The sequence below is a fragment of the Limulus polyphemus genome, unplaced genomic scaffold (assembly GCF_000517525.1).
Source record: "Limulus polyphemus unplaced genomic scaffold, Limulus_polyphemus-2.1.2 Scaffold1942, whole genome shotgun sequence".
NCBI lineage: Eukaryota > Metazoa > Arthropoda > Merostomata > Xiphosura > Limulidae > Limulus > Limulus polyphemus.
In genome coordinates, this window is record NW_013667552.1 from 21151 (window position 1) to 42139 (window position 20989).

General features: G+C 32.5%; 1 protein-coding gene across 1 annotated transcript in view; it reads left to right on the forward strand.

Moving 5' to 3' along the window:
* LOC106465433 (syntaxin-binding protein 5-like) overlaps positions 1 to 20989 on the forward strand; it is a 146765-nt gene that overhangs the window by 15902 nt on the left and 109874 nt on the right. Inside the window, exons 3-7 of the mRNA XM_022393333.1 lie at positions 4436 to 4517; positions 5375 to 5475; positions 5666 to 5800; positions 7537 to 7600; positions 12899 to 12982. Coding sequence (XP_022249041.1) covers positions 4436 to 4517; positions 5375 to 5475; positions 5666 to 5800; positions 7537 to 7600; positions 12899 to 12982 — 466 coding nt within the window. The remainder of the gene's footprint in view (positions 1 to 4435; positions 4518 to 5374; positions 5476 to 5665; positions 5801 to 7536; positions 7601 to 12898; positions 12983 to 20989) is intronic.

Below are 20989 nucleotides of genomic sequence, written 5' to 3' on the forward strand. Positions count from 1 at the left end.
AAGAAAGTATGGTAAGGGAAGTTTGTGATACAACATTAACAGTGACTGTATCATCAGCTAGGATTTGATGCATGTCTTTAATCGTGTTCATTAGAAGGGGATGAGAAAGCTTGAAAATGCTTTCAGTATTATAACCCAAGTCATTTTTATAAACCATACTTATCAAGCTGTGGACTTGTGTTACATACAGCATCCATTCTCTAGAAGATGCACAATCATACTAATGAACTTGTATACATATTCCAACCAGACTGATTAGACTTTGTGTATATCTACAAATATAACAACAACAACATTGTCTAATGAAACATTCATTACAAAGACCAATATACTGTTCATTTCTTGGCAAATGTGATCTCAATAAATACAAGAATTTCAAATACAATATTAGAAACTGTTAAAACACTGATGAAATAAAATTTTTGATAGTAGTTCTAAAAACTGGAAACTAAGTTTGTGTATTAAAATATGAAGATTCAGAAAAATATTTTGAAGAGAATTATGAAGTTGAAATTTTCACAGCATGAGTGGCATCTTATGTGCACTTGGCCTATATAAAACATAGACCATTATTGTTCCGACATAATTGAAACTATTTGCCAAAGAGAGGGCAGCACCTACTGCAACAAGGGTTTTGTGTGGTTTTTGAAAGGAATGATAGGATTGACTATCACTTTTATGATGGGCTTGCAGCTGAAAATATGAAATGTTTTCAGCAGCATCAAGTGTCAAACTCTGGGCTCTTAGGTTCACCATGGTAACTTCTAGGCCATGTCCACAGTTATGGAAAAAGTTGTGCATATTATTTTTTATGACTGGCATTATTATAATTTATGTACATGATAAGTGCTAAGAAATTACATAGTGAAAATTAGTGAAGTACATAAAAAAATCAAAGGTAACAAGTGCTAAAATATTTTGCCACAGTTGGTAGGGTGGCTCGCAGCTATGAGTATTGGAGAATATTATTTATTTCTTAAAGTACAAATTTAAAACATAAGTTTTAAAAATTAGCATAAAAATATTACTACTAATAATTTTGTTGAGACCAGTTGTGTATGTAATTGGATACTCCCACACATTGCATTTACTTAAGAAGAAAAAGCAATTAGAAACTGTAAATAGAGACCTGTCAATCATCATTCTTCCTGTAAACAAAGATAACAAGACTGTTGTATTAAAGAAATTACACAACCATAAAACATTTTAAGCCATTATCTTATAATCCGTTGAAGAGAGACTCAACTCAAAAACCAGAATATATTACTAATCAACAAATTTAAACACAAAAAAATCATCTCCAATAGTAAGCCACCATAATTGTAGGGTCTAGCCAAGTTACACAAACCAGAAATTTCTCTCTTACTTGTTATCAGTACCATAAGTTGACCATTTCTCTAACCAGGTAAACACCTAACTACCATTCTGTATGCACAGAAACAAGCAAGAAAATTGCAGGATAAACTCTACCACTCTAGATCAAGAAATGAAAGATTTGAACCTACAGAATCCAGAAGATCAACTTGTTTGTTCTTACATCACAGCTAATCCTACTTGTTGAACCTACATCTATAGGATCAACTTGTTTGTTCTGACATCACAGCTAATCTTACTTGTTGAATCCTACATCTATAGGATCAACCTGTTTGTTCTGACATCACAGCTAATCTTACTTGTTGAACCTACATCTATAGGATCAACCTGTTCGTTCTGACATGACAGCTAATCTTACTTGTTGAACCTACATCTATAGGATCAACTTATTTGTTCTGACATCTCAGCTAATCTTACTTGTTGAACCTACATCTATAGGATCAACTTGTTTGTTCTGACATCACAGCTAATCTTACTTGTTGAACCTACATCTATAGGATCAACTTGTTTGTTCTGACATCACAGCTAATCTTACTTGTTGAACGTACAACTAGAGGATCAACTTGTTTGTTCTGACATCACAGGTGATCTTACTTGTTGTACAAAAGTGTAATAGCCACAATAGATCTACTGACATGTTGCACTGACAAAATCTATTTCCAGTTTTAAGATTTCTTCTTTGAATAAACACATGGCATATCCATTGGGTGTCATCTCACCCCAATACATAGGACCAATATATGGAAGCTTTCAAATCCAAAACCTTGAATTCTGACACATTAAAAACATTCCTGTGAAAAAGATGATACATTTGGCATTTAGCCTCATATCCTTTGACATTGCAGTTTTCCTGAATAGAACATCCAGTTTACTATGCAAGCCAAATAAAAAAGTCCCATTCCTTTATTAGATACTAATATGAACATCATTGCACTACATCACTCTACAGGAAACCCACTCATGTCAACATATATCTACATTTCAAGTCTAACCATATACACTACATTAAAAAAGGATCATAAACTGTCTTTTTTTTTTAACTAAGTCCATAAGATTTGTGATGACAATCAACTTTGAAAAAAAAAAATCCTTGATGAAGTTTTCTAAATGAATGGTTGTCCTAACAGTTTCATTCAGTCCTGTAGAAGAAATTCTACCATTTTTGATCTAGAGACAAAAGCCCTGAAAACCATCATTCTTCCATTAATTCCAAACTCAGTTACAAACTCAAAAGGATATGCAGGAATTTCAGTATTCACAGTACTTCAGATCTAATGAAACCCTAACAAATGTGCTGAACAAAACCAAAAGCTTGACAGATGAAGTATAAACATTGTCTACAAGATTCCATGCTCATGTTGAAATTTGTATTGGAAGGACCAGTAGGACAAATAAAAACAAAGAGTAAAGAAACTCTAAGATGCCACCTGACTCCCATATTCAGAAGAAATTGGCACTTCCAGAAAACAACCATAACATTGTACATATTATCAATTACAACCAGTGACAAATATATGACTCCTTTCAGTAATAGAAGACCAGGCTATGGCTGCTTTAATTATGTGCAGACTTTTTGTGAGGTATACACTGTATATAGCACACACAATCAACTACCAGAGGTATGACTGTATCCTATATGGTGAATCACCAGTCAGTGGGTTAAAGAAATCTTTTACATTAAAATATATCAACTATCCATGTACTGTGGTCATAGCTTGGATTTTTTTTCTGGTATGTACTCATTTTTGTTCCTACAACTAACAGTAGAAGCATTAAGCCATGCATCCACACAAACATTAATTACGTTTTTGTGGCATCACTCATCTCACCCAAGACTTGGAGCTCTGTACTCCAGTCATGTTCTTCCATGTTTTAGTCTTTCCTTATTTCAGCTCAACATATTTTATGAATTTCTGGATTCCACTTGCATAATTCTTAATTGAAGTGCATATCATCAATATTTCACTTAGCTAGTTTGACCTGAAAAAGATTTGTGCCAGCAGTTTGAAACATTATCCAAAACACTTCTAAGGCAGATAAAGATTACTCTTAACTGTGTGACATTACAAGGTTTATGTTTATCTCACAAAGAAAAGCCTGACATCTCATTTAATATGTATGTAGTTGTTTATTCTTTCATAACATGATGTATAGGAAAATATTTTTTTGATGTGTAATAGTAATATCTTTTTGACATGGATCACTGGCATGTCTAAATTATTCCTTGATGTGTAGAAGAAATATCTTTTTTGACTTGGATTATGACATGTTCAAATTATTCCTTGATATGCGGGAGAAATATCCTTTTGATGTGGGTTATAACATGTCAAAGTTATTCCTTGATGTATGGGAGAAATATCCTTTTGATGTTGTTCAGTGATATGTCCAAGGTATTCCTTGATGTATGGGAGAAATATCCTTTTGACGTTGTTCAGTGATATGTCCAAGTTATTCCTTGATGTATGGGAGAAATATCCTTTTGATGTTGTTCAGTGATATGTCCAAGTTATTCCTTGATGTATGGGAGAAATATCCTTTTGATGTTGTTCAGTGATATGTCCAAGTTATTCCTTGATGTATGGGAGAAATATCCTTTTGATGTTGTTCAGTGATATTTCCAAGTTATTCCTTGGAAGAAAGGTGAAGAGAGAGTTTTTGAACCAAAGTTTCTGAAATATTTATAATTATACTAAATACGCATTGTATTGCACATGTGTACAGAAAGCCATAGAGTTACTTAATAAATCTATGTGGTAGTCAAATAAGTTGTATACATCAGATGATTTGTTTTTATTCTTTGTCAATTGGAAATAGTTTCTTACGTTGGTTTGTATATTTATTTATATATTTTTTAGTATTTACCATCATACAAACTGTATTAAAAAAAGCTTAATGAGCAGTAATGTTACTAAAATTACAATATAGTTTCAAATATATACATATATTTTTTCAAATTCAAAAATACATTTGGTGTTTCCTTTTAGTTCATAACTTCGATTTTCAGTTTTGACAAGTAGATGATATTGGAGTATTATAAAAATCCTTAATCATGACCAATCAGACTTGGAAAACCAGGAGTTGATTGCCACGTCCACCATTTTATTGATTCGGCAGTCATTCAGATTTTATTTCTTATCAATGAGGTACATAATATTTTTGAAAGGGTTTCTTCAGAAATGAAGATAGTCAATTCCAAATTTTACGTGTTGAAACATCTTTGTTCTTACATATAACAAAATTTTCCTTAGGTATTATATAATGTATTAATTGTAACAGATGCATTATATTGACAAAATTGTTTAACTCTGTATTGTTAGTTTTAGATTTTATGTGTAACTTTAGCTTGTATGCTGCCCACAACAGTTTATATTAGTACTGTTGAGTACTTGCTTTTGAAAGAAGTTGCACATATAATTGTTTTTAAGTTTCTTGTTATTATACATTTATTCTTTGCAGAAACATTTTTAATGTATGACTGGCGATGAAACTTACTGATTATGAAGAATACAGCATAGAATTATGCATGTAACATCTAAGAATGTGTAGACTCTTTGTGAAGAATTGAAGCTCTAAGATTGTATTTTAGAAAAACAAAACTACACATACAATTGTAACCTGCCAGTGTGGGAAGTACTTCAAATGTGTTGAAGTAATTTCTTACGATGAATAAAATATACCACAGTGGTAAAACATCTTTTGTGAAATGTCAAAATCTTTAGTTTTTCCTTTTGTTTTATATGATGCAAATGTTAAGAGTGAAATCAAAGTTAGTTGGTTTTCCGACATTTCTGTTTATTGTAAACTTTCTGCTAGGTCACAAGTTATTGAGCTTTTCGACCAATCAAGAGAGAGAGAGAGATTTGGGGATTAGGTCTGAAGTTATAGGCAGATGGTAAGGTTAAGTTAACCTCAGAGTTGTTGGATGGTCTGCCAAGTCGGACTAATGATGGTGGAAGAATAAGCGGTATTAGAAAATGTAAAAAATCCTTTATTTTCCTAGGGTGGTTTGATCAGTGTATGTTCTGATGATACTTTACACTTATGGAACTTGCGACAGAAAAGACCAGAAATTCTTCACTCGCTCAAGTTTCAACGAGAAAGGTTAGCAATCTGTAAAAAATGTTCAGCATATAGCTATTTTCTCTTCTTTCTGTAAAAAGAATTTAATCATAATCTTTGGTAAAATTAGTTTTAAATACTTAGATGTTTGATATAAAATGAACCATTTCAGGGAAAATTATTTTCAAATTAGAAAGCCATTTATAGTTTTTTTTGTTTTTATTTTTGACAGAATTACATATTGTCATTTGCCATTTCAAAGTAAATGGTTGTACATTGGTACAGAACGAGGAAATGTTTATACTGTGAACATCGAGTCATTTATTCTTTCTGGATATGTCATACATTGGAATAAAGCCATCAAAATGTAAGTTTCAAATGAATTGTAGATGTTGATTTAATTATATTACATTGCCATTCTTATTGACAGGTAGGTTAGGTTTAAAGTATTTCTAAGGACTTGAGAAACTTGAAAAGTAATAAACTAAAGATAGTAGTGTATGGCAAGTAATATTTAAGTACTGTGTTAAAATTGATATTTACATTTTCTTAAGTCATGCAATTTATTTTGAAACTTTTGGTTTTTTAGTCTTTGAAATTTACTTATCAAACCATTATGCCAAAATTGTATGGAAAGAACTTACAAAATATAATGTATTTGCATACATATATATATACTTTCTGGTATTCTTGAAGTATAGATGTACATGTCTTATTATTCTAATTTGTTTGTCTTTGAACTATATGAAATGTCATGTTCCTTTAAAATTTATTTAAACATCGTAATCACATAAAATTATTGTTATTGTAAAATAATGTTTCCAATGTTCTCTTTCACAACTAAGGAATGTCAGTTTTATCATATGTATGTTAGAAACTTGGTTTCTGTAAATATTTTTGTTATAGAATAAAAATCTATTTCGAAAATCCTTCCATACATTGTACTTCCAGAATGCAATTTACCCTCCTCCTCTTCTTTGCCTCTTTAGATATAAAACAAATATGACTTGATGTTTGCCAACTATTTCACTTTTTTTAGTAAAAAACATCAGAAAGCAAACAAGTTTGAAGTTGCATTTTCAGCTGTCAATCTCATGTTCAAGTCTTTAATTTGTGATATTTGTTTTCTGTTTTTCATGTTGAAGATCGAAATATGTATACATGCATAAATTTGTATACAAGCATGTTGAGAGAATTCACATGAAATATTAGACATTGTGACTTGTTAGATTCAATCGGTGAATTAATTCCTCTGTTTGTATGTTTTATTTATTTTTTTACTGTAGTAACAAACAACAAGAGTTTAAATAATTCTTATATGAATGAACATTAAAATTGCATATTTGTAAATACAAGTTTCAGAAAGTCTTAGTTAATGTGTATTTAAATATTTCAAATAAGTATTAATATTTTTCTTTTAAGTATTATTTTTATGAACTCTTTTAATAGTTTCGTATTCTTTTTTAAGTGTTTAAATATTTTTATTGACATTCGTGTGGACTTTTTATGTGTTTTGTGGTATTTGCAATTACATTTTGATGTACAAGGACCAAAAATTATGTTTATATTTGTGGTACATAGTTCATTTTGCATCTCGAGTTAGTGAGAAATATTTAGTGCACTGTAACATAGTTTACTTTTTATTTGTACTTTTCCAAAACTTTGTGATTGTAAATAAATTAGAATTTGGTTATTTTAACTACAGAATGGTATTGAATTTTATATTCCATTTTAAACTGTTAGACATACTGTTTTTATTCTATCAGTTTCAGATTAAAAGGATATCAGGTTTTAAAAATAAATTTAAACAAGAGGGAATACTCCATAGCTGCAGCTGTAACTAGATTTGAAATCTGTCGAGAGATGGAGCTATGAGCAAAATGTTTGTACTTGAAAAAAAAAAAACTGAGCCATTCTAGAAGCTGCAATGCCATGGCTAAAGATAGTTAAATTGGCTTTGTGTTGTGAACATTTTATGTTTCTTTGACACACACACATTTAATATAAAAGCATTTTGCTTTTTGTCAAAATTAGTTGTGCTTTAAAAAAGTTTTACAGATTTTTGCTTACACACTACCTACTGTTATTTGTTTTTTTTTTTAGATCTCAGAAAACTCACCCTGGATGTGTTGTTCATCTGAGTGAAAACCCTGTAGATGCAAATAAGGTAACATATATTTTTAAAGTTTTAATGGCAGAGATTACACTTGTGTTTGTCTTTAATTGAATTTTTGGGCTGAAATATACTTTGATGTAACACATTTGGAACAATAAGGCTAAGCTTCATTGGGAAGATATGGGATGTAAACAGGTTTATGTAGAAATTCTCAACAGTGTTGCTTGCAGGATCATTCTGATCTTAATACTTGGACTTGTTAAACATACAATGAATTTGCATTTCTTTTTATTAAACAGAAAGGCCCATCATATATCACATTGAACATTTTTGATTATGTTTTATCTTTGACATTAGTGATGATTCTATAGTATTACTGTCCAAACCATATTCAGTAAGCAAGGCATTCTAACTTTAAATCACAATGACTTAAAATACTACAGGTGTGAATTCAGTTTTTTAAACCAAGCTAAATATCTGTATGTACTGGTTAACAAACACTGGTAACTTCTCTTTATCATTCATTGCATGTATGGTATGTATCCTTTTACACAACATTATGCACCTAACAGTAAATCCCTAAATTTTTTTGGAAAGAATTGCAAGTTTTTTATGTCCTAAAAACCTTAATTTTTCCAAAATCTCAGTATTACTTGCTCATCTTAAAGTGAATATTTACATGAAAACTACTTAAATGAAGTTATAAGTGACACACTATATAACAAATGTAAGAAGTAATATAATATACAAAGTGACCCAATCCTTGTCACAGACCAAGCAGTAGTAAGTGTTCTTGGCATATGGTCATTATTGCCTACATTAGCAAGTTTTCTGTGGAAGTTTTGGTTTATTAATTTTTGAACACATTAACAGTAGTCTTTATAATTTGGAAATAAATGAGATTTTACCCAAATTTTACAAGTGTGAGCAGTTTTGGATTTAATTTTTTTTGATGGGTTTGGCCTGTGCAAAGTAAACCTGAAGATTATTGCTCCAACAAATATGTACATTATTAGATTAAGGTATTAAATGCTAGTGTATTTTGAATTTCTGTTGTCTTAGCTTTAAGAAGTGGAATGTTCTCTAAACAGAACAGTCTGGTGGTCATTGATAGTGACATCAGGGAAACTTGAGCCAAATGATTGTTAAATTTTGTTTTTGCAAAGTATAAAGAAAAGGTAACCACTGGCTAACTGTTGTTATTACTGTCAACTTATACTTTAGTCTATAGTACATTACAGTGAAATGTGTAAAATTAAGATATAGGAAAAATGTACATACCTTTTAATATTTGGTAAAATAATCTTAAAACATCTTTTTTGCATGTCTTTACATTTTCACATATAATTTATTTTAGTGAATTATCATCCTTTTCTGTCCTTTAGCACTGTTATTTGCTTAGTACTTTTCAGAACATCAGTTTTAACTACAGGTAATTGTATAATGATAAACATATATTTTAGATCAGTATTGAGAAAGAAGAATAAAAAAAGTTTCCTGAATTGTGTTTACATCGGCTAACCATAGTGCGACACTTATGTAAATGATACTTAAAATTACAAATTATTGATTAACTTTGGAAATAAAGATGAAATATGAAAGTTTCACAAGTAAATTTCTATGTTGAAACAATAATTGGAATGCTTTAATGAAATCACTTATAGTTGAATCATTCATTAAAATTAAGCTACATAGGTGTTAAGTATTTTAGTAATAGTGTAATGTTTATAAATATATTTTGCTTAAGTGTATAAGCGTATTCCAAGACAATATCTTTCCTCTACTCAAAAAAAGCTTTTCTCAACTTGTACTGCCCTCGGAGAAAATTCTCACTAGCCTTGATATTCCCACTTACCCTCATGTATATTATCGTGAACTATCTGCATACTAATATATAAAGGATTATGCAGCAACCCTCCACCAATAGGACTGCAACACTATCCCTATCATAACTAGCACTCTCTCTAATCTTGCAGCTGTTAACCACTTTTTGATTGGCAATCTTTTATACGGATGTGTTTTTTGCTTGTGGTTTTGATTAAGTTATGCAAAAATGTTTATTTTCATGGTTTTCAGGCCTTTCAACTTCTTTTCTAAATCAGTTGCATGAAGTGACAGCTATGGTGTGTCAAGAATTGACTAATTTCATAACATAATATTTTGGAACAACATGTGACCTGTTGGTCCATCTTGGCTGTCTCATCCTTTAAACCAAATCTATTATAAAAAAAAAAATCTTAAACCCAGCCCTTGTCATTCATATACTTATCAAGTTTTCTCTTAAACTCACTTAAATTTGCTGCCTCCACAACATACAAAGGCAACCTATTCCAAAATCCAACCACTCTGTTAGAAAAATAAAACTGTCTTTGATGAAAATGATTCCTACTCTGCCAAAATTTATACTTGTGTCCCCTAGTTCTAGTGCTAAGTATGAATAAAGATGATGTATCAACACCATCAATTCCTTTTAGAATCTTAAACTGATCACGTCTAACTCTTATTTTTTGAAGAGAAAACAATTTGAGAGATTTCAACCTTTCCATCCCAGGCACCATTTTAGAAAACCTGCTGTGAACTCTTTCCAACAATTCAATGTCCTTTATAAGGTAAGGAGCCTAAGACTGTACACAATCCTCCAAATGTGCCAAAACATTTAGAACAAACTGTGGATGGTCCTATCATACCTGCTCAAGGTTTGATTGGTTGGGAAGAGACAGATTTGTACAGCCATTTCCCCTCTTCTGAATGTTCCTATCAGCCGTGTGTCATTGCAGCCTCCTTCACCTTTTGTGGATTTGATTAATCAGGTATGTTATGTTCTGTCCTTATCTCTTGTTTCCTATGGTTCCACTCCTGCCCTACTCGAGGACTAGCCTTTGTATCAGTATTTCATGTTTACTCCATCCCTTGATATTGGGGTTCATGCAAGTCATTGTGAGGAAGCAACTGTTTTTAGGGGTCAGTATGCCTTGACCCCCATTAACAATAGTCTATTTTGCTTTCGCTTATCACTGTTCCAGCTTCCATTATTTAGCCTCACAGTATTTAGAGTCACTTATTCCTTTGTGGGGATTAGACCAAATTTTTCAGTTACCTTTTCCCTTACAGGTTGCAGTTTCTTGGGCTTTGGTAACTCGCTGTTGGTATCTTGTCAGGTGTCATTTTCGGGGCATCCAGCAGTGGTCATTAAGTTTTCAAGTCAAGTCCTGTGGGCCAAACTATCTCACTTTGTCCACATTTGGTGGTTCTTTGCTATGGAAACTGGGGGTTCTGAGTGTCTTTTCAGAGGGCCTGGGCCTCCAATTCCATTTATGGAACCCCCATTGTCATGCTGGAGTCTTTTGGAGGCAGTTTGAGATTTACTTCATAATTGTGCCATCAGTTGAGGTAGTCCTTCTCATCGTGGGTTTTCTTTGTCTGTTTGCTGTTCCTTGCAAGACAGGGGATTGGATAGACTCTGCTTAATGTTTGGATCAGGACAGCACTACTGTGGGTGTTCTCCCTCCTTGTCTGGTATGTCACCTTTATGATGCTTCTTTTTCCAGTTGGGAATGGCATGCCTTGACACTCAGGAGGTTTTGAGGAGATGGACATTTTCCGAGTCCTCTTTCCATATTAATCTTAGATCTCCTTGTGGTTTCTTGAGCTTTACTTCACTTCCTGTGAGGTTTTTCAGGACCATTTGGTGGTGGTACCCTCTGAAAAGTCTATAATAGTCTTGTAAATCTCTAGGCAAGGGGACACTCAGTCAAGAGACCTCAGTTTTCAAATTTTGAATCGCCTACATTGTACACTCTGCCATCATGTTACTTGTTTGACATATATTCTTTGTGGTTCAGTTGTCTTATCCCGACAAGATTCTACCAACAGAGTGTTTTTTTGATCCCAAGTTATTGAGGGTTGGGTGCTCAGTGAGGTGTCCCATATCTAAACAGTCTTGCAGTCTTGCTAATCATTTCAATACATAGATTCCCCAATTTGAGCTCCTTTGGCTAGGGCAGAAGGTGCTTTCTGTCTGGATTGTATGGATTGGTACCTATATGCACATCTTCCAGTTCATCTTCTCCCATGTGTCTTTGCCATAATTCAGACCACTCTGTGTTGTGTTCTGTTGGTGATTCCATATTGACTGGTTCAAACGTGGTTTCCACTGATGCATTGGCTTTTGGTGTTGACCCCCTTTTTTAATCTTTGATGCTACTAATTGAGGGTACATCATCTGCCCATTCCCACACTCCATCTTTGTGCATGGCTTTTGTCCAGTCCTTCATCAGAAGGGCTGGACATTTGCATTTTGTGGCTTTCTTATCTTCCCATCTTGTCCATCCTTCCTCCACCATTGGTACACATACCACTGTCAGTTTGTCTGATGTGATTATCATCTTTTGCTTCCTAATGTTCTTCAATTAGCATCTATTTGTGGCTTGGTGTTTTTTTACCGGGACCTTTGGGTTTCCTCTGTAGCGAACTATAGGGCAGATTTATCAGCCAGATTTTAGGGTTACAAATAGGCTGGTGTCTTCTGGTAACCAGTCTTTCCATGTTGTTTTGTTTCATCTATATTTCCTATTCTCCTCACCCTGCTTCACTCGAGGTGATCCTGCATGCTCTTACCCATTCTTCTTTTGTCTTTGTGCTTATTATATCGCCTTCCTTGAAGTCCTTTTTTTTTTGCTTCTATTGGGGTGCAGATGTTGTTCAGTTGTGTTCATGATTGTTGTCCACAATGTTTTTGTTTCATAGTTTCTATGTTATTCTCTTTCCAGGTTATTACTTTATGCCCAAAACTTTGACTACTCGAGAGGGTAGTTCTGCATTCACACCCATTTCCCTTCTTCCATATTCCACCTTCATAACTGTTCCAATCCTGACTGCCTCCTTTGCTCCTCAAAGCTCTCCAGTGGTATAGGAAATTCACTGCTTTTGTATATTTGTATATTCCTTGGACTCCTAATCACTCCAGTGATCTTTCTCCCATTACCCTTATGACTTGTATTCACCAGTTGATTCACCTGGCACTTTCGTCCCTTTTCTCTTGATGATTGTTAAGTCAGTCATACAATTATTAAGTATCTTAGAAACTTGTTATGTAGGGCCTATGTTGTGAAATATTAAAACTGCTAAAAGTGTATGCTTATGCTCAGAAATTCTAGCCACAACCAAAACCACACCTAGTGTCTCTAACTGTGATTCGTGCATAAGACTTTCAGTGAATTTGAATATCTTGATTATAATATTGATAGGTCACTTGAAAAAATAACTATTTTTTTTATATGTTAATACAGTAATTATACAGTATTTTCTGATACTTGATGAGATGTAATTGATTGATTCCTTTCCCAATAGCTCTTGATAGCATTTGAAACAGGAACTGTAGTCTTATGGGACTTGAGAAACAGAACAGTGGATATGAGATTAGAAAACACTGAGGTAAAAGTGTAAAAATTAATATTAGATTATATGTGTATTATTAATTCATTTGGTTTTGGAGGATATTTTAATACAGAATTTTTCATTTTATTGATTTTTCAGTTTGTAATGTCCTCTAACAAAAGTTTTTGAACATTTGTGTTCTCTTAAATTACTTAAATTTTAAATTTCATTTTCAAAGTAATGTTAATTTTATAGTATTGAATTATGTTAATAAATACTTGAGCAAGGAAACACATTATGCTAACATAATAATAGGTATGCAAACAATGACACATAAGCAAAAGGAAGAGTTATTGGTGATGGAACATACTACATGTTTCAACTGAGTATTGGTCTGTCTTCTTCTTCCTACCTATTATGTTATTATGTTACCTATTATCTGTTACCTTGCCACTTTTTGTAGCAGATGCAGACAAAAATGTTACACCAGTATACTAATTTACTATTATTCAGTTATCTAAACATAATAAAATATTTAACCCTTTCCCTACAGGCAGGTAGAAGCACGAATGTTATGAGGTTTTAGAGAGTTACATTCAAAATTTAATTAAACTACTTTATTTTTGTTGTATATGAATACACTTAGCATCAAAACATAATAAATAAAACAAATTTTAATATTATACAAGTTTTAAATTTTTGATTTTATAACGAAATATTTTTTAAATTCATAATATCCTCTAGTGTGTGAACTGTGACATTTGTTCTCTAGGTTTTCTTCCTTTCTAATTTTTTTACCACCCCTCTGAGAAGTATGGAATTTAACATAAATTATTTATTATAATATAAATATTACACAGGCAAAGCATATTTTATAGCCTTTAATCTTGTTTGTTTACAGGGCCATAAACTAGAAAATCAAACCCACTTGTTATGCTTACCAGTCACATCTTCTGTTTCACAAATTACCAATAGTTGTCTCTGACATTTTATACTATATTAATTATTACCAGTAGAAAGCCAAAGCATTAATCTATTATGTGACATATTATATTACATTGTTTACTGCACAGAGAATTGTCCATTTTACATTCAGTCCGAATCACATGGGAATTACAGTTAGGAAGCCAGAAAAGTTATGATAGTCATAGGAGATGGTTTGCTTTCTGTGTGTTGTTATTCTGTGTTATTCGGTGCATTATTTAATGAAATTAAAATGATTTAATGTTTTTGTACCATTAGTACTTAAAAAAAAAGTGGCTTAAGTTTCATTGACAGTTGAGTGCAAAAAATAACACCCAAGTAAGGGCTATATTTCTTGTTTTTCATGTGTATTCTTTGTTCATACAAAGTTTTTCTGAAGAAAAATGTTTCATATTAATTTAGGCAGTTCTAGTGATAACATAAATGAAATTTAAAAATTTTCAAATAAAGAAAAGTATTTTTAATCTTAATACGAAAATCACTTTTCATTCAAAGCGATCAACACTGACTGTATAGATTCATGAACAAAGTTTCAGGAAGAAAGTTTCATTAATAATTCTGAATTTTTGTTCATAAAAGACTTATAATGTTTATTAAAAGCTTGAAATCTTGTGAAGATACCCAAACATATTAAAAGTTATAGTATGGAAACTCAGTGTAATCCACCAAATCTATAGCGAGAGGGATAACAGGCTTCAGTTTGCATTGTTTAGAATTAATAGGCTGCAATTTGCATTGAGTGAGAGGATTAACAGTAAAAAACAAAACAAAATATTAACCCTTCTTTTACCATGTGGTCATTTTAATGAAAATTAAATGTGATATGATGCAAAATCTGTAGATACCTAATTCCCCATTTTAGTTATAAAAGGCTTAAATTGTGGTTTTTTTTGTGTTTTTTTTAAGAATTCAGCATGTTTTAGCTCTTCAAAGTAAAGTCTAACTTTTAAAGATACTAAGAGTTAAACTTGCTTGTTGAGGCTCAGTCTTTTATAGAATTATATTATCTAGGTACTATGCAAGTTCTGATTAAAATCTCAGAAGGGGAAATAAAACACTCCTTAACTCTGTATGTGTTCATTCAACCACTTTGTAGTTCTGACACTGTGCATACTATAACACTGCAAGTCCTAAGTATTTCTTCACATTAAATCCATTGTACACAAAAATCAATTTTTTAATATAGTATTTTTACTAAATATCTATGTGAATTTATGAAGTCTTTACTGTGTCAGTCTGAGTAAAAGATGATTTTTACTCCAAGAATAATTATTTTCATCTTACAGTTATCATACATAATTTGCATAGCCTTTTAAATCTTCTAAATGAATATCAAAAGTTTTTTTTGGTAAACCTATATATTTTCTTTATCCTATCACTAACTTTATTGAAATCTTCAATATACAGTAAAATTAAAAGTTGAAAAATATTGAATAAAATTAATAGTAACTTTTTTCATTATCATTGACTTTTGAATTTATCTCAAATTTTCAAATTATATTGACAGTTTCAACCATTAAACCTTTAACTTTTGCTTCCTTTTCATTTTGTCTATACTTTGGACCACAGGAGTACTTTGTCCTTTGTTGAAATCAGTAAATCACAGCATCGGCTCGTTAACTGTTTCCGAGAGAGGTTATGTAAACAGCATGTGATCTAGTGACTCGATAGTGTCATATTTTAGAAAAATTTTGTTCAGCTAAGCTTAGAAATTTGATTTCTACATTTTGCTAAAAAAATTTATATGTACATTCAAAACAACCATTTGTAGTACTTACTAACACTCAAGGCAGTTTTGTATTCAAGTAACATTCCATGGGTCAAATTTTGTCTCAAACTTGAGTGACCAAAAAAAAAAATTCACGAAGTTTCAAATATGTATTTTAGAGCACATTAAATATATCAGTCACTAGAACAGAATATCCCAAAATGACTATAGTTTGTTCAGCTTACTAAATAAGCTAGAAATAAGTTAAAATATTCTGTTACTGTTTTGAACATCAAATTATATCAATACAAATCAACCTGTCCCCATCAACTAACATCTGTTGCTGCCAAAACCAAACCAAGCATTGTAAGAGTTATGTATAATATAGTCTGCTCTTTCTATTAGTTATAAGAATGTCTATCAGCCTTATAAGGTTGAGCAGCAATCAGTGTTAAAAGTCAGACAGTGTGGGGAGGGGCTTCTATGATAGGTTTGACAAAGTATTGTTATCTCGGTAAATTAAGAAGATAAGAGGCTTATATTTTAGGCTTTTGCTTTGGCATTATGCTGTTTGATAGGGTCATATCGATGCATGTGTGCCATGTAATTTTCAACTTCTGTCAGGGTATTTGTTGTCAGGCATGGTTCAAAGGTCAATAAAACAAATTAATAAATATAAATAGATTTATACTGTTAAGAGATTTAAACTATTTAGAATAAACATTTGCGGTTTCCTATTACAATTTGCTGTTATTCTAGAACAAAACAAGATAATTTTGATTATTAATTTTTATGATGGTTACAAGGTCAGTCAAATTGATCAACACCATTCAGATTTAATGTTGATAAAATAACAGATTAAAGATAAAGTTTTATTTAAAAAACGTTTGATGATTATCTAGAAGGATATAGAGATTATGCAAGTGAAACTTCAGATAAAGAAAAGTATTTTTAATTTTAAAATTAAAATACTTTGTATGTTGGATAGTCAACACTCTGAAAGAAAAAATTCACGAGCAAATCTTTAATAGAAAAATCTTAAAACATAATTAAAAAAACACATATTTTGTGTATGAAATCCTTGTAATGTTTACTAATAATCAGCAAAATTTTGTAAAGACTTGCATATATTTCCAAAAATTATAGTACAATTACTCTCATAAATACTTTCCTGGTTACGAGCTTGGTTGATTACACTCAGCTCGTAATGGAAGGGATAAAGAAATCATAAAAACTATATGATACTTGGAACAAACTTAAAATCTGACAAAAAGTGCTCAATTGTTCATATTATTATTATTATTATTCTTTCTTTTAACATAACATAATGTTTAGAGTCAACAAAGGACTTATTGGTACATCTAGGCTATCCCATGCTCTAAACTAAACTAAAGCTATTAAGTAAAAAAAAACACAAAACCAGCCCTTATCGTTCATATAGTTATCAAGCTTTCTCTTAGACTCATTTAACTTTACCGTCTCCACAACATTGGAAGGCAACCTGTTCCATCTTAACACTCTTGGTCAATTTGACCGACCATGTAACCTTTTTGTACTTGTTTAAAGTATTTATAGATTTAATACTAATAACTCTCAATATAGTGTATATACATCTTCACAAAATTTGGCAGTCTTTCAGTTATTATTACAAGTCTTTTACATACAAAAAGTCAAAATTCATAGTGAAGTATTTTTAATAAAATAAAATGAAGATTTCTCCATGAATATATTGAGTATTTGTTTTGAATAGTTTGAGTGCAAAGTAATTTTTCATGTTAAAATGAAAAATACTTTTCCTTATCTCAAATTTCCTTTGTGTAATACTGAAAACCTCCTAAATCCTTTTCAAACGTTTTTCTTTTCATAGTTTATAGTTTATCTGTTACTTTCTCTACCCTATCTCAAAATGGGATTGGTCTATTTGACCGACCACGTAATCACCAAAAAATATATAGAAATAAACGTAAATTGACCTTTTTGTCATTTTAGAATGACTTCAAATTGTAACATGAAACACCATTCGCTTAGCCTAAGTATCTTTAAGTTTATAACAGTATACATCGATTTATAAATAAATTTTATTGTTTTATTGTCCTTTGAACTGTGTCTGACTACTTACCTAGCCATAAAAAGTTGTAAATTGCTCAGAGAATGTGCAGGTCATGTTTCACTATCGAATTACATTACCCACGAGCTGCTCACGTACATTGCTTGTGAATGCACAATTAGTATTAATTACACTATTATTTTTACTTATTTTACTTAATCTAGTCTTAAGTAACTTAAAAAGATCTGTATTTTTAGATTTTAATTACTTTTATAATAATAATAAGAAATAAAGAACAAATATGAAAAATAAGAAATAAAACACTTAACTAATCTTCTTTTTTCTTGCCATCGGGTTTCAAAGAGAGTTAACCCTAACTTTTTATAATAGAAATAGTAATGCACTTGATATTTTTTATTCAATTAAATAATGCATCAAAGAATATAAAATTAATAACATGCAAAAAGTAGACAAATTCTCTTACTTCTCAAAATTTTTGTCTTTATAACTATGCAACAAGAGCCATCACAAATTCATCCAATCTAGTGTTAACTTTCTCATGGGAACAAAGCTTTTACTTTGGGTAAAACTGATTCTTTCCTGTTCAGAAGACAACATTATACAATACATCATTTGATAGATGAAAACCTTGACTTTCTATTACTTATAGGTAATATATAATGAAATGTAAGAGAGAACTATCAACGAATTGTGAAAGAAAAGATGTGACGGGTGTGGTAGGAGGGGCCTGATTTTCTATTTGACAACTCTGTAACCGAACAAAATTTAAGATTATCAAAATTATGGTTTGTCTGAGCAATAACGATTTTATAGAGTGTAATTTACATTTAATTTTGTACATTTTAAAGGGGTGATGGATAAAATAGGGATGATGGTGACATGCTAAGACAAAATGTCTCATGTGGGTCACACTAGTGGAATTTCAGGATTTTTCTACATTGCCATGTAGAATTAAGAACTTAAAACTTGTATACTATTAAAATATGGATTATTAGCTGAGATTTTATGCTATTGTTACGCCTTCATTTGTTAGTTAATTTTCCGTAACATCGTTCCGATGAAACTTTAGCGACACAAGTCCTTTCTTAAATAAAACTGGTTTATTCTTTCTGAATATAACTTTGCGATACACTTAATTTCAACAGTCACACTATAAGAAACTCTATAATTCTCAACGAACGTCTCACGTGCTCAACAATATTCTCTCTCCGCAGTTCAGTTACACACACCTTACACCTATTGCCGTCACGTTGTGACCATTTTATATATACAAGACAACCCCCAATCTAGTAGTCTCTCGACAATTCACGAAGATTCGAAAAGGACGTGCCGTGATACTAGTCACGTGACCTCGGCTGATGCAACACTGTCCCTCCTTAGTATTGTTCGTCCCGAACAATAGCCACTTACATTAAACCAATAAAAAACAACAATAACTTAATTAAATGTACAGAATTACAAGCACAAAATTACAATTCAACAAAGTCTCTTAATTTTATGGGACATATCTTCTTCCGTACTGGTCTCCGTCTTGTTGGCTTCTGCTTCATATGCGGTTCATCTGCTTCATCACGAAATGTCCTATCATCGGTGACAGTCGCATCAGTGGTAGTAACTTCATCAAGAGCTTCACCGTTTCCCTTCTCAAAACTGAGTAGAGTTTCTTCTTTGACAGTGGCTTCTTCAGATGGCACATCTTCAGCAGCATCATTTGTTCTGTTGTCCACTTTTTCCCAACTGAAATGTCCTGGACCGTGATATCACCAAAGCCTGTTGGCATGCACCACTTTTGGCTTACCTCGCCGACCATATTTTATCCGGAAAGTCACGTCTGAGAGATGATACACTATGTCATATGGGCCTTCCCATGGAGAAGACAACTTAGGAGACTTCCCTTTGGTCTTCCTGGGATTATACAACCACACCTTGTCTCCTGGTTCAAAGCTGACTTCAGTAGATCTCTTATCATAAGATAGCTCCATCAAATCAGCAGATGTTTTCAAGTTTGAACGCACTTGATGTTGAATATCATCCATCCTTTCCGATAACACTTTCACAAACTCTGACACATTCTCAGGCAACTCTTCATAAGGTGGGCGTCCTGTTAACAGATCCACTGGCAACCGAAGTTCCCGACCAAACATCAGCTTTGCTGGAGTGTATCCAGTGGTTTCATGCTCTGCTGTCCTATAGGCCATCAATAGTATAGGGAGTAAGACATCCCAGTCATCTTGGTGGCTATTACAAAACTTTGCCAATTCCTGTCCCAGTCTCCAGATGTACTTTTCTACCATCCCATCAGACTATGGGTGAAGTGGCATTGTCCTGGTCTTTCTGATGCCAAACAACTTGCAGCATTTTTGGAACACAGCTGATTCAAAGTTATGGACTTGATCTGAATGCAGTTCATATGGCATACCAAATCTGAAGAAGAAATCACTAATAGCCAAAGCTACAGTTGTAGCTTCCTGATTTGGTATTGCATATGCCTCAGGCCACTTGGTGAAATAATCCATCACCACACAAATGTACTTGTTTCCAGCACGAGTTTGGGGGAGAGGACCAGCAATGTCGATGGCTACTCTTTCTATTGGTGCACGAACTTGATATTACTTCATTGGAGCATGTCTCTTATGCTTGGGTCCCCTTTTAGCACAACATGTACTGCATGTTCTGCACCATTCTTCCACATCTTGTCTCATACTTATCCAGTAAAATCTGTGTCGTAGGTGACTCAATGTTTTCTTAACTCCGAGATGTCCTCCTGTTACAGTATCAGTAACTTTCTCGGTATAACCGTTTGCCAGGTCGTAACTTTCCCATCTGCAGTTTCTCATCTCATTTTTACTTGATGGAAACCTGACTTTAAGTTCAGAGTTGAAAACCACCTGGCTCCACTTAGGGCATCAAGAGTATCATCAATTCTTGGCAGTGGGTATGAGTCTTTTTCGGTTATGCAGTTAAGAGCTCTGAAGTCTACACAGCAACGTTAGGTCCCATCCTTCTTCTGGACTAATACAACGGGAGCTGACCAGGGACTATCTGATTTCTCGACTATCCCTTCCTTAATTAGACCATCCATGACCTTCTCTATCTCTTGTCGCTTTGCTGGAGCTATTCTCCTTGGAGGGATCTTTATTGGACGGTGATTGCCTGTGTTTATTCTGTGCTCTACAAGTTTTGTGCAGCCAAGGTCATGATCTCCTTTCGAAACGATGTCAGCATAATTTGCCAAAAGTTCTTTTACCTGAAGAGCCTGTGATGATGACAAATGGACTATGCTCTTCTTATAGAGGTCAGTCAA